This window comes from Poromitra crassiceps (genome assembly GCF_964638095.1).
Source record: "Poromitra crassiceps genome assembly, chromosome: 29".
Taxonomy (NCBI): Eukaryota; Metazoa; Chordata; class Actinopteri; order Beryciformes; family Melamphaidae; genus Poromitra; species Poromitra crassiceps.
In genome coordinates, this window is record NC_139641.1 from 7,839,328 (window position 1) to 7,853,130 (window position 13,803).

General features: G+C 50.1%; 1 protein-coding gene and 1 pseudogene across 2 annotated transcripts in view; both read left to right on the forward strand.

The window, feature by feature from the left end:
• LOC310800032 (ectonucleoside triphosphate diphosphohydrolase 3-like) overlaps positions 1–13,803 on the forward strand; it is a 146,044-nt pseudogene that overhangs the window by 93,726 nt on the left and 38,515 nt on the right. The window lies entirely within an intron of this gene.
• The window catches only part of LOC310800237 (phosphoinositide 3-kinase regulatory subunit 4-like), a gene marked incomplete at its 3' end in the record, with an annotated part of 43,633 nt that overhangs the window by 925 nt on the left and 28,905 nt on the right, over positions 1–13,803 (forward strand). Inside the window, exons 2-6 of the mRNA XM_083662819.1 lie at positions 6,844–6,977; positions 7,889–8,188; positions 9,265–9,562; positions 12,137–12,270; positions 12,500–12,710. Coding sequence (XP_083518945.1) covers positions 6,861–6,977; positions 7,889–8,188; positions 9,265–9,562; positions 12,137–12,270; positions 12,500–12,710 — 1,060 coding nt within the window. The 5' untranslated portion in view covers positions 6,844–6,860. The remainder of the gene's footprint in view (positions 1–6,843; positions 6,978–7,888; positions 8,189–9,264; positions 9,563–12,136; positions 12,271–12,499; positions 12,711–13,803) is intronic.

The window sequence follows — 13,803 nt, forward strand, 5'->3', positions numbered from 1 at the left end:
TGCCGGCAACCGTGGCAGTCACCCCGCCGCCGGTGGCCGCCACTCGGTCACCCAGGACCACCTTCAAGCTGCCGCGTTATGGCGGTAGCACACCGTTAGAGCCATACCTGGCGCAAGTAAGACTGGCGGCGTTGAACAACAACTGGAGTGCCCAGGAAACTGCTGTTCACGTTGCCCTAGCGCTAGAAGGTAATGCGCTGCAGGTGCTACTCGACCTAACGCCAACGGAGCAGCTGGACTACCAGACGTTAGCTGCGGCACTAGAACGGAGATTTGGTAAACAAGTTTCCACGGACAGCATGCGAGAGCAGATGAATCGCCGCCGTCGCCAAGAAGGGGAGACGTTGGGGAATTATGCAGCTGATGTGCGCCTATTCGCTCACCGCGGTTACCCCACCTTCGATCCAGTGGCACGTGAGGAGTTAGCTTTAAGTGCCTTCATCCAGGGGGTCACCCCAGAGAGAGTGAGAGAGCACCTACGCATCATGGCACCGATAAACTTCAGTGCTGCACTGAAGGAGGCAGAAAGAGTGGAGGCGGTGATGGCACCACGCTATCAGCCAAGCCCTCGGGTGCGCCAAGCTGATGTCAGTGATGACGAAGGAGAAGGTGAGAGAAGGGCCGTCCGCCAAGCCCGTCCGTTCCCAGCTCAACCAGACCGCACACGACCGCCTTTCGGGGGCCGGACGCGCCGGTCCGACGGGCCATGCTACCGCTGTGGAGAAGCGGGGCACATAGCTCGTTACTGCCCTGCTCCTACACCACAACACCCTAGCGCTCCACCGCAGGAAAACTAGGGTGGGGTGGCAACGTGGGGAGATTGCCACCCAACCTGACAAACTTTTCCCTTATTGAGAGACATCAGATTGGCAGAGTGGGCTGCGCACATGGCCTCTACCTCCTCTGCTCCATCGGAGGCCGTTCCTGCTGGGCTCTTGTGGACACCGGGTCCACCATCTCCATTGTGCGCCCGGGGCTTCTCCCAGGGACAAGGTGGACACCCACTGCCAGTAAGATCAGGACTGTGACGGGGGAACTTGCTGATATGCAGGGGAAGAGAGTACTGCCAGTAAAGGCAGGGAACACCACCACCACCCAAGAGTTCTGGTTGGCCGACATTCAGGATCCCTGTATCATCGGACTGGACCTACTGACTCGCTGGGGAGCCCTGGTAGATGTGTCAAGGAACGTCGTCCACCTCGGCACAGAGACCCTGGCCCTCCAGCGCCGTCGAGGGAAGAAGGTAGGGCGCATCCATGCCACGCCGCAGCCAGCCGCCATGGGGTCCGCCACACAGCAGCCAGCCGCCATGGGGTCCACCACGCAGCAGCCAGCCGCCATGGGGTCCACCACGCAGCAGCCAGCCGCCATGGGGTCCACCACGCAGCAGCCAGCCGCCAGGGGGTCCACCACGCCGCAGCCAGCCGCCATGGGGTCCGCCACGCAGCAGCCAGCCGCCAGGGGGTCCACCACGCAGCAGCCAGCCGCCAGGGGGTCCGCCACGCAGCAGCCAGCCGCCAGAGGGTCCGCCACGCCGCAGCCAGCCGCCAGGGGGTCCGCCACGCAGCAGCCAACCGCCATGGGGTCCGCCACGTCGCCACCAGCCGCCAGGGGGTCCGCCACGTCTCAGCCAACCGCCATGGGGTCCGCCACGTCGCCACCAGCCGCCAGGGGGTCCGCCACGCAGCAGCCAACCGCCATGGGGTCCGCCACGTCGCCACCAGCCGCCAGGGGGTCCGCCACGTCTCAGCCAACCGCCATGGGGTCCGCCACGTCTCAGCCAACCGCCATGGGGTCCGCCACATCGCCACCAGCCGCCAGGGGGTCCGCCACGCCGCAGCCAGCCGCCAGGGGGTCCGCCACGCAGCAGCCAACCGCCATGGGGTCCGCCACGTCGCCACCAGCCGCCAGGGGGTCCGCCACGTCTCAGCCAACCGCCATGGGGTCCGCCACGTCGCCACCAGCCGCCAGGGGGTCCGTCACGCTGCAGCCAGCCTCCGTGTTGACACCATCAACAGACACGGTCATCGCTATCCAGAGCCTGTACCAGCGGAGCATTGAAGGGCTGGAGGCCCAGCAGAGCCAACAGTTGGGAGAGCTGCTCCAGCAGTTCACAGACATTTTCGCTGCACGTGATGATGAGTGTGTACGGACCAACCTGGTACAACACACTATCGACACCGGCACAGCCAGGCCCATTCGGCTGCGACCCTACCGCTTGGCACTTGCCAAGCGCCAAGCGGCCGAGCAAATGGTTTCAGAGATGGCTGCAGCGGGGGTGATCGAGCCGTCTAACAGCCCCTGGGCTGCTCCTGCCATTCTTGTGAAAAAGAAAGACGGCACTTGGAGGTTCTGTGTGGATTATCGCCAACTTAATGACATCACATGCAAAGACTCCTACCCCATGCCACGCATCGACGACGCCTTAGATCACATCGCGGGTTCACAGTGGTTCAGCTCACTTGACCTACGGAGCGGTTACTGGCAAGCGGAGCTGGCGTCAGAGGCCAGGCCAAAGACGGCCTTTACCATCGGCCAAGGACTCTGGCAGTTCCGCGTAATGCCCTTCGGCCTCTGCAACGCCCCCGCCACATTCGAGCGATTGATGGACAGGGTGCTGGCCCGCATTCCCCGAAACCAGTGCGTGGTTTACCTAGACGACCTGTTGGTACACGCCACTGACTTTGAGCTGGCTTTGGAGAATCTCAGCCAAGTCTTCCAAGCCATCCGGGGGGCGGGCCTGCGCCTACACCCAAAGAAATGCCACCTGCTCCGGCGTGCGACAAAGTTCTTGGGCCACGTAGTGAGCGCAGAGGGCGTGTCGACTGACCCCGACAAGGTGGAGACGGTCAGGAGTTGGCCAGTTCCCCGGAATGTCAGCGAGGTGCGCAGTTTTGTAGGGCTCGCTTCCTACTACCGACGTTTTGTCCAAGACTTCGCCTCCATCGCCAGCCCACTACATCGTCTCTCTGACAAAGGACGGGAGTTCATTTGGAACGACAACTGTGCAGCCGCCTTTGCCCGACTCCGCGTCGCGTTGACGTCCACGCCCATCCTGGCCCTTCCAGAACCTGGACGCCGGTTCATAGTAGACACGGACGCCAGCAACGTGGGAGTGGGGGCAGTCCTGTCGCAGGAGGGGCCCGAGGGAGAGAGAGTGGTGGCCTATTACAGTCGTGCCTTAAACCGCTCCGAACGCAATTACTGCGTAACGCGAAGAGAACTCCTGGCGGTGGTTAAGGCTTTCCGTCACTTTCGCCCCTACCTCTATGGCCAGTCCTTCCTCCTGCGAACAGACCATGCTTCACTGACTTGGCTGCTCAGCTTTAAGGAGCCAGAGGACCAGGTGGCCAGATGGATAGAGAAGCTTCAGAATTACGACTTCGAGATACAGCACCGCGCAGGGAGGCTCCACAGCAACGCAGACGCCCTCTCCCGACGTCCTTGCAAGGATTGCAAATATTGCCGACGCCAAGAGGAGCGAGATGGGTGGAGTCACCACGTGGCCGCCACAGGAGACATTGAGCCGGGGGAGGATTGTTTGGTGGCAGTGGAAGAGCAGGAGTGGCAGGTAGCGCAGGAGAGTGATTCCACTCTGGCCAGGGTGGGAGAGTGGGTTGACGCTGGAACACGCCCCCCCTGGCAAGCTGTGTCCGCCTTGCCGGCGGAGGACAAGGCCTACTTTTCACAGTGGGCCACCTTGGCTCGGCGTAACGGACTGCTGTATCGGGTCTGGCGGGCTCCGGGCCGGGCGAGAGACATGTGGCAGTTGCTGGTGCCTAAAGAGTGGCGCCAACGGGTGCTGCAGGCTGTCCACGGTGCGGTGGGGGCAGGTCATTACGGGTTGGCAAAGACCCTAAACAAGCTGCGCCAGCGCTTCTACTGGGCCGGATGTCGAAGAGACACTGAACTGTTTGTGCACTGCTGTGACGCCTGCACTGCCAAGAAGGGGCCGACCGGGCGTTCCCATGCCCCTCTACAGCAGTATCAGGTGGGGGCACCTATGGAGCGGGTCGGTGTGGACATTCTCGGGCCATTCCCCACCACAGACAGCGGGAACCGCTACGTCCTCGTCGCCATGGATTATTTCACTAAATGGCCGGAGGCGTATGCGGTTCCTGACCAGAGCGCTGTTACCACCGCGGAACGGCTGGTGTGCGAGATGTTCTGTCGATTCGGTGCGCCTGAAGAACTGCACAGCGACCAGGGGCGGAACTTTGAGGCACAAGTGTTCGCTGAGGTGTGCCGGCTTATGGGGGTGAAGAAGACTAGAACCACACCTCTCCACCCCCAGAGTGACGGATTGGTTGAGCGCTTCAACCGGACCCTCGCTACCCAACTGGCCATTGTCACCTCGCGGCACCAAAAAGATTGGGACTGCCACCTACCCCTGGTCTTGTGGGCGTACCGATCGGCTGTACAGGAAAGTACGGGTTGCACACCGGCCGCTCTCATGTTCGGGAGAGAGCTGCGGACCCCTGTGGACTTAGCTTTCGGCACCCCCCCCGAGACTGACCTTCCCAGGGTCCCTGGGTTTGAGTACCTGCGGGACATTCGACACCGCTTGGCCGAGGCGCACGAGTTTGCCCGGCAACACCAAGAACAGGCAGGGGCAAAGCAAAAGCGAGCCTATGACACACGCCAGCAGGGCCGCCCCTTTGCGTCTGGAGAAAAGGTGTGGGTCTACAATCCCACCCGGAAGAAAGGGGTCTCACCCAAACTCACCAGCCAGTGGGTGGGGCCCTGTGATGTGTTGGAGCAGCTGTCGGACGTTGTGTACCGGGTGAAGCTGTGCGTCAGGGGGCGGGTGGTGGTCTTGCACCGGGACCGCTTGGCACCTTACCGCCCCTTGGCTGAGGGAGCTGCAGAACTATCCAGCTCGCCCGGTACGGTTCCTTCCACACCCATCAGCCCGCCAAATCAAACAGACACTGGGGAACAGAGACTGGGGGGACCACGGGTACGTAGAGGGCGGGGAAGGCTTCCCCGTCGCTATGACGACTTTGTTGTCGGCTGAGGACAGGCGACATACTGGTGGGGGCAGTGTAGCGACGGGCTGCGCTCTCAAAGTGGACTGATGGGGGCAGTGTAGCAAAGGCTGCACTCTAGAAGTGGGACTTCCTGTTTGTCTTGTGGTGGTGGGTTTGCTCTGCTGTTGTTGACTAAGAAGCCGGTTGTAAAGCGCTGAGTTTGTTGTTGTGCTTGAGTCAAATAAAGTGCGGTAAAAGAGAGAAGCCTAGCGTGTTGTGTTCCAACGCTACAATATTGTAATGATTTATACGGAAACTTAACTGTTTAAACATGATATAATTGTCTGGGTAGACGTGATGTCCAAGCCAGGGGGTCTGTCCTGGCTCATGCAGACCGACTTTGATGCATTAGATCCGCGTGGAGGTGACTTCCATGCTTGGGGCTCTCTTCTGGCTCATGGAAGCCGACTTTGGTGGTTAAAATCCGGGTGCAGATGACCTCGAGACCCGGGCGGGGATCTGTCCTGGCTTCATGGAGAGGGGTGCAAATCTCGGCGATTTTTACCTGCCGACATTTGCATCCCTGTTTTTAAGTTAAAACAGCCCCAACATATGGTGGGGGTGCAATTATCGGCGGGGGTGCAAAACTCGGCATGACACCTGTCCTTTATTTTGGATGAACAATGGTGTAGTGGTGCCTGGAGAAGTTATACTCTTAATGTATGCCTCCATCTTTTTTAAACAGTGACATGTTAAGACTACTCTTGCACAGTTCACCCAAAAAGGACCAGTAGTATTTGCAGATGGAACATTAACACACAAAAAATGAGCATATAAAATCATTAGTTTCATCACTTCAAACAAAGCGGGGCATCAGTGGGCAGCCTGTCCGTCTATCTCAGCTTGTATCTGCAACCTGCATTGTTTCACTTTATCCATAGGGTTGAGCAATATATATCAATATTATATCAATATCGTCATATGAGATCAGATTAGGTTTTACAGGCTGCATTACAGGAAAGTGGTGTCATTTATATTATTTATTTATATAAATGACACCATATAAATATTATTATATTTATTTATATCCACATTACTGATGATTATTGATCAACAATCTCGTATCAATATTTTGTGAAAGCATCAATAGCGCTACAATATCTTAGTTTCCCCACGGGGATAAATAAAGGATAACTTAACTTATAACTTAACATTGGCTAACTGGTGTCTGTGGTGGTGGTGGTGGTCGGTGTCAGTTACGATTTGTGACGGAAGTGATGTCAACAACAGTGATGTCATCACTGATGTCACTCGAGCAATTGTGATGTCATTAGTGATGTCACTCGAGCAATTGTGATGTCATCGGGATGAGGCTATATACAGTAAGTGGTGGGAGTATAAGTAGGAGGACAAGGGTTAGTTAAGGGGAAAAGGTAGTTTCAGACATGTGCTGAAGCATCATGGGTAATGTAGTCTCTATTCTCAGACGTGTGATGAAGCATCATGGGTAATGTAGTCTCTATTCTCAGACGTGTGCTGAAGCATCATGGGTAATATAGTCTCTATTCTCAGACGTGTGCTGAAGCATCATGGGTAATGTAGTCTCTATTCTCAGACGTGTGCTGAAGCATCATGGGTAATGTAGTCTCTATTCTCAGACGTGTGCTGAAGCATCATGGGTAATATAGTCTCTATTCTCAGACGTGTGCTGAAGCATCATGGGTAATGTAGTCTCTATTCTCAGACGTGTGCTGAAGCATCATGGGTAATGTAGTCTCTATTCTCAGACGTGTGCTGAAGCATCATGGGTAATATAGTCTCTATTCTCAGACGTGTGCTGAAGCATCATGGGTAATGTAGTCTCTATTCTCAGACGTGTGCTGAAGCATCATGGGTAACCAGCTGGCAGGCATCGCCCTCTCTCAGATCCTCTCTGTGGACAGCTACTTCTCTGACATCCACGACCACGAGTACGACAAGAGCCTCGGCAGCACACGCTTCTTCAAGGTAGGGATGATGTCTCGTCCATGTCTCGCTTCAACCATCGACCATCCAATATCATCCAAAGTAGGGCTGTGAATCTTCACTGGCCTCACGATTCGATACGATTATCGATGCATCTCGATGCATCTCGATTCTCGATGCATCTTAAATCGATGCATCCCTTTTTTCCCCAATACATGATTTATTTTTTCTCACTTTATTTTTTCTCACTGTGTGGCTACTTTTAAAATAAAAGTGCATTTGGAATTGCATTGCATTATGATCCATAATTAAAATAAACAACTGCATGTACTTCCATTATATTTTATTTGATTATTATTATTATTATTATTATTATTATTATTATTATTATTATTATTATTATTATTTTTATAATCGATTTTTGACATTTGTGAATCGATGCAGAATCGTGCAGGTCCGCATCGCGATGCATCTTATAATCGATTATTTTTGACACCCCTAATCCAAAGGGACAACATTGATATATCTAAGATACAGCTTGTAAATCCAGGGTGAAGACGCATAGATGTGCATGGCTTATATTCATAATTAAAGGCCATCAAGGGCTCTTTAAGTTGATTTTTTTGCACTTAAACATGAGAAATGTTCACTTTATAATGAACAACAGGAATTACATTTTTTATTAAAAAGAATAGATTGTTTTTCATTTAAACGTCTGGAAGAGCTCAGAAATAAAATGGTCAAATCATATTTTAATTGCATCTTGTGAGTTGATATAAATGTAACTGATTATGTTTAATGAGCATATCATATCTCTCATATCGGTCACAGACCCCTGAATTGATCGTATCATGGCAGACTTTGATATCAGCAAAATATCGTATCGTTGTCCAGAGAAGCGATATAATATCGTATCGTGATGAAACTTGTGATTTACACACCCCTGCTTCAAGGTGGCCCGTGCCAAACACCGCGAGGGGCTGGTGGTGGTCAAAGTCTTCGCCATCCACGACCCGTCGTTGCCGCTCAGCAGCTACAAGCAGGAGCTGGAGGAGCTGAAGATCAGACTGCACTCCTGCCAGAACTGCCTGCCCTTCCAGAAGACCTCGCTGACGGAGAAGGCGGCCATCTTGTTCCGGCAGTACGTGCGCGACAACCTGTACGACCGCATCAGCACGCGGCCCTTCCTGAACGGCGTGGAGAAGCGCTGGCTGGCCTTCCAGATCCTCATGGCCGTGGACCAGGCGCACAGGGTGAGAGCTCATCTTCAATTTGCAATTTCCTTATGAAGTCAATCAAATAGAAACAAGTGCGAATTTGGATTATCAATTAGGATTATCAACATGTGGAACGTGTTCGATAATATAACGATAGTCACAATATGTAAACTAGTCACCTTTAGGTAACCTTTTTCATCTTAAAGTAGGATTTCTGAGTGGTTTTATGTCTGCCCTTGTATCTGTCACCTTTTTCACTACCAATGACTTTGCATCCATGCACTTAATGTAAAAAACGTGGAAAAAACATGCATTTGCCAGTGATTATCTTCACTGCATATGACTCTAGTTTAAACATGAATCTGTCAGCAATCCTCCTGACAGTGACAACATGATGGTCTGAGTTAAGAGGGAACTCCTTCAAACTATTCCCACTGAAGTGTTTGTCTGAAAAGAGAGAAAGCGTCTTCACACTTTGTCCTGTAGGAGCATGGAGTTAACTTCCAGCTCCTTCACTCAACTCTTTTTCATAATACATTACATACATTCTGCTCAACAAAGCATCCTTTGCATTATTATAAAGCTGAGTTGTGATTATTTGTATTTGTGAAATGATTGGGATTTTTTTTTGTATGGTTGTTTGTTTTGAATTGTAGAGCCTGCTGTGGAGGATTTATAGACCCTATGAAATCACCCCCACCCCCATTCAGATTCAGTCCATTTTAATTGTAATTTAGGGGTTATGGTTTTATTATTATTATTATTATTATCATTATCATTATTATCATTATACTTTTTTAATGACTTGGCCGTCTCAGATAGTCTCTTCAACATGTTTCTCAAAGTCACAACCAAGTTGTGAGGTGACGGAAGGGTCCCACACAATATCCCTCCATTATTATTATTATTATTATTATTATTATTATTATTATTATTATTATTATTATTATTATTATTATTATTATTATTATTATTATTATTATTATTATTATTATTATTATTATTATTATTATTATTATTATTATTATTATTATATTTAAATCCCATTGCTAATACCCCTCCCACATATGAATGTAATGTGGTCTCAACCTGCACCATGCTGTTGAACCCAGGCGGGCGTGCGTCACGGCGACATCAAGACAGAGAACGTGATGGTGACCAGTTGGAACTGGGTGCTAGACTTCGCCAGCTTCAAGCCCACCTACCTGCCGGAGGACAACCCGGCCGACTTCAACTACTTCTTCGACACGTCGCGGCGCCGCACCTGCTACATCGCCCCCGAGCGCTTCGTGGACGGCAGCCTGTTCGCCACCACGGAGAGCGACCACAACACCCCCCTGGTGGACCTGACCAGCAACAACCAGAGGAGCCGCGGGGAGCTGAAGCAGGCCATGGACATCTTCTCTGCAGGTACAGCAGCACCACCTCTCACTAGTAGGGCTGGGTTCAAAAAATCGATTCTCCGATTTTTAATCGATTTTCATTTTAATCCTCGATTATCGATTCATATGTCCAGAGATCGATTTTTTTTTTATAATTTTTTTTTTTTTTTTTTTTTTTTTTTTACTAAACAGACTAAAATATTGTGCTGTGTGTGGTAGTTGAAACATAGTTTCAAGTTGACGTTTAATTATGTTTGTAGTTGAAACAAAAACAAATACTGTAGGCTACATGAATGGAAATGTTTGATCATTATTAATATCTACTTTTAGAAATTATATAGGCTGAAATCAAATCACTGTGCATAATTGTGAAAGTGTCTTTATTGACAGATGAAAAGGCTGTTATTTACCCTTTGTCACCACGTGGTGAGTAAATATATGTGTAACTAAAACCATTAAAATTGACAACAGGTCTGCAACTTTTTTCCCCCATGTATCTACTTGGCTGGTTGGAAACCCCTGTGTTACATAACTGGACAGTCATGTAATTCAGGGTACAGCTCAAAAACCACGTTTTGGTATCACTAACCAAATCAATATTGAAAATTGATCGAATCGGAATCGAATCGAATCGAATCGAATCGAATCGAAATTAATCGATTCGCAACCTTGTGAATCGGAATCGAATCGATTCTTGAAATTTGAACCAATACCCAGCTCTACTCACTAGGTTGTGTTGGACTTTTCAAGCCTCTCTTTCTTCTTCGTTGTCTGTGAGCTTCTGTAAAGCCCGCTGGTTCTCATTAGAAACATCCTCAGCAATGAACCTTGTCTCAAACTATGTCGTGTTGGGACTTTGAATTTGAGGGAATTTGGCATGGAAAGTCCTTGAAAACACATGCACACACGCACACACGCACACGCACACGCACACACCACACACAAAACAAACAGACAAAACTACTTTACTCCAGACAGCTCATGCAGCATAATGTTATTGTCATTTATTATTAGCATAATTAATTATTTTGACTATTATTATTATTTTTTTTTTTTCTGAATTCCCCCCCCCCATTTCCCCCCCAATTGCACTTGGCCAATTTCCCTCTGCTGCCCCGGTCATTGCTCCACCCTCTGCCGATCTGGGGAGAGCCGTAGACTAGCACCATGCTTCCTCCGACACATGTGCAGTTGCCAGGCGCTTCTTTTAACTTGACAGCGGGGGAGCTTCACCGGCAGGACGTAGCACGTGGGAGGATCACGCTATTCCCACCAGTTCCGTTCCTCGCGAACAGGCACCCTGACTCACCAGAGGAGGCGCTAGTGCAGCGACCAGGACAAATACCCTCAATCCGGCTTCCCACCCGCAGACACTAGCCAATCGTGCCTGCATGGACGCCCGACCAAGCCGGAGCTAACACGAGGTTGCGAACCTGCGACTCTCGTGTTGGTAGGCAGGGAATCTACTGCTACACTACCGGATGCCCGACACAAAAAATGTGTCTTGGCAGGCTTTTTAGTTAGTTAGTTTATCAGTCCTTAGCAGGTGAGCCAGTCAGTGTCCAAAACTCACTCAACCACCGGGTCATGGGCTGTGAGTGCCCTCTAGTGGGCAAAATATTTTCAAGTTGAAGCTCAGAAAATGAGTGGGCCGTGAGTCTGTGTTTTTGAGCTGGAGTGGAGCTTCTGGTATTGGCGGAAACTAGACATCCAGCCGGATCTGTAGGCACCAACGATCTTATGCTAGCTTGCTAGCACGGGGGTAAAATAGCGCCAAAGTCGGCGAAGTTGTCCCTTGACCTCTGACATAAAGATATCTGAAGGAAATTGGGCTCATTAGAACCGCAAGTGTCTTAGTTTTACAGTTGCGTGTGGACGTGAGTAAAAAAAAGAAACCCAGAATGACGAAAGCACAGCACAAATGACGGACAATATTGCCGTAAAGAGTGTGATTTGCAACACGATATAAATGATAGAGCATCATATGAAACGATAGACCTTTTCTATCGTGAAAATTATATATATCGTCATATCGCCCCAGTCCTAATCTAAACATAAAAAAGTCAAATTAAATGCATAATTTCAATGAGCAGTTATTTTTGAATATCACCACACACCTGACAGTGACATAACACACTTACAGCCCAGTCCCCCCCCCCTTTTTGTCATGTTTGTTGTTGTTGTTTGTCTTTTCTTTTCTCCTAAATGATTTGGGAAGGTGGTCCTGGGACATGTTGGATTGATCAGACGTGGGCCTTAAGTGACAGCAGGTAGAGATGATGCCACTGCTCTGTGTGTCTCCTCTCCTCTCCTCTCCTCTCCTCTCCTCTCCTCTCCTCTCCTCTCCTCTCCTCTCCTCTCCTCTCCTCTCCTCTCCTCTCCTCTCCTCTCCTCTCCTCTCCTCTCCTCTCCTCTCCTCTCCCCTCCTCTCCTCTCCTCTCATCTCCTCTCCCCTCCTCTCATCTCCTCTCCTCTCCTCTCCTCTCCTCTCCTCTCCTCTCCTCTCCTCTCCTCTCCTCTCCTCTCCTCTCCTCTCCTCTCCTCTCTTCTCCTCTCCTCCCCTCTCCTCTCTTCTCCTCTCCTCTCCTCTCCTCTCCTGCAGGCTGTGTGATAGCCGAGCTGTTCACAGAGGGTGTCCCTCTGTTCGACCTGTCCCAGCTGCTGCTGTACCGCAAAGGCCAGTTCCAGACGGAGCAGGTCCTCCTGAAGATCGAGGACCAGCACATCAGAGAGCTGGTGAGGTGGTGATAGCTTCACGTTCCTCCACACACAAAGTCCTCACGTCACATCACTGTTCTCTTCACACCACACAACATGCTGTCGCATAGTCAGGAGTCTTGAAGTTGTGGTTTTCACACTTGTGTGACTGGAGGTTTTTACCACTTTACTACCTGAACGCCCGGGGTCATAGTGTCTGAGTGTGTGTGATGTTTGATTGTGATCTGTGGTGTGTTCTTGTGATCAGGTGGCTCAGATGGTGCAGCGGGAGCCGGAGAAGCGCCTGACAGCAGAGGAGTACCTGAAGCAGGAGCGGGGGAAAGCCTTCCCGGACATCTTCTATACCTTCCTGCAGCCCTACATGGCCCAGTTCGCCAAGGAGACCTTCCAGTCTGCTGACGAGCGCGTGCTGGTGATCCGCAAAGACCTGGACAACATCCTGCTCAACCTCAGAGGAGGTGAGGTGTGGGGGGGGGGTCACTGGAATAACAATACAAATATAAAAACCACTTTAGAAAAAAGAAACTGACTGAATCAATATTGTGCGTGTTGGAGAAAAGTAGCGACCCGCCCCTCCCGCTAGTTAGCTTTGCACAATGAATGGTAGTCTATGGTCCTGGCTAGTTAGCTTAGCACAATGAATGGTAGTCTATGGTCCTGGCTAGCCTACTAATTCACCAAATACACATTCCAACAGCTCCAAAATGCTCTTATGTACATGTTGTGACTCATGCATTCACCACGTTATGAAATAATAATGTAAAATGCAGTCTTCAAATGATATTAAAGGTATACTATGCAACTATTTCATTAAAAACATTATATAGACTTATACAAACGTTTTCCCTCAAAACCATCGCTTCTGTAATAGTACTACCGGTATTTGAAAGTATAAACAGCCAATAAGAATTCACCTATAATTTCCAGAGGTGCAACTGTGCTTTTCCAGTCACACGGTGCGTTATCTGGTGGGGTGATGGTCCAGCTGCTTGTCCCGTCCAGGCGGGAAACACTATCATCCCGATAATATAATAGATCGTTACGCCTCGAATCGCACATAGGTTACGCTAAAACCACCACCGCAAAGCGTGTGGGTTTCAGGACGAAACAGTCTCGAGCCACTATCGTCATCTTTAGAGCACAATATTCCTGGAATGCAAGTTTAACTAAACAGTTACATGTCCTCTGCATTCTACATAAAATTAAGATATTACGGGTTGTTTTATTTTGTATGTTACATACTTATTGGCCAAGATATGTTACTTTATGGGGGAGGAATTCTGCCAGGTAAGGAGAGGAGTGTGGGCGGCCATATTGCCTGCAGGGTTTTCAGATCGAGTGGAGAGCCGTTTCGCAGGAAATCTGGGGGGGTTAGTCCCCCTTTAAATAGTTGCATAGTATACCTTTAATATGGCGTCCGTTTCAGTTAGCTTTGAACAGAAACAGCCGGGCAAAATACTTTTTTATACTTTAGTAACTGTACTTCTACTTAAGTAAAGAATATTTTTCACATCTCTGATGTAATGTAATGTGATACTGAGCTATATATAA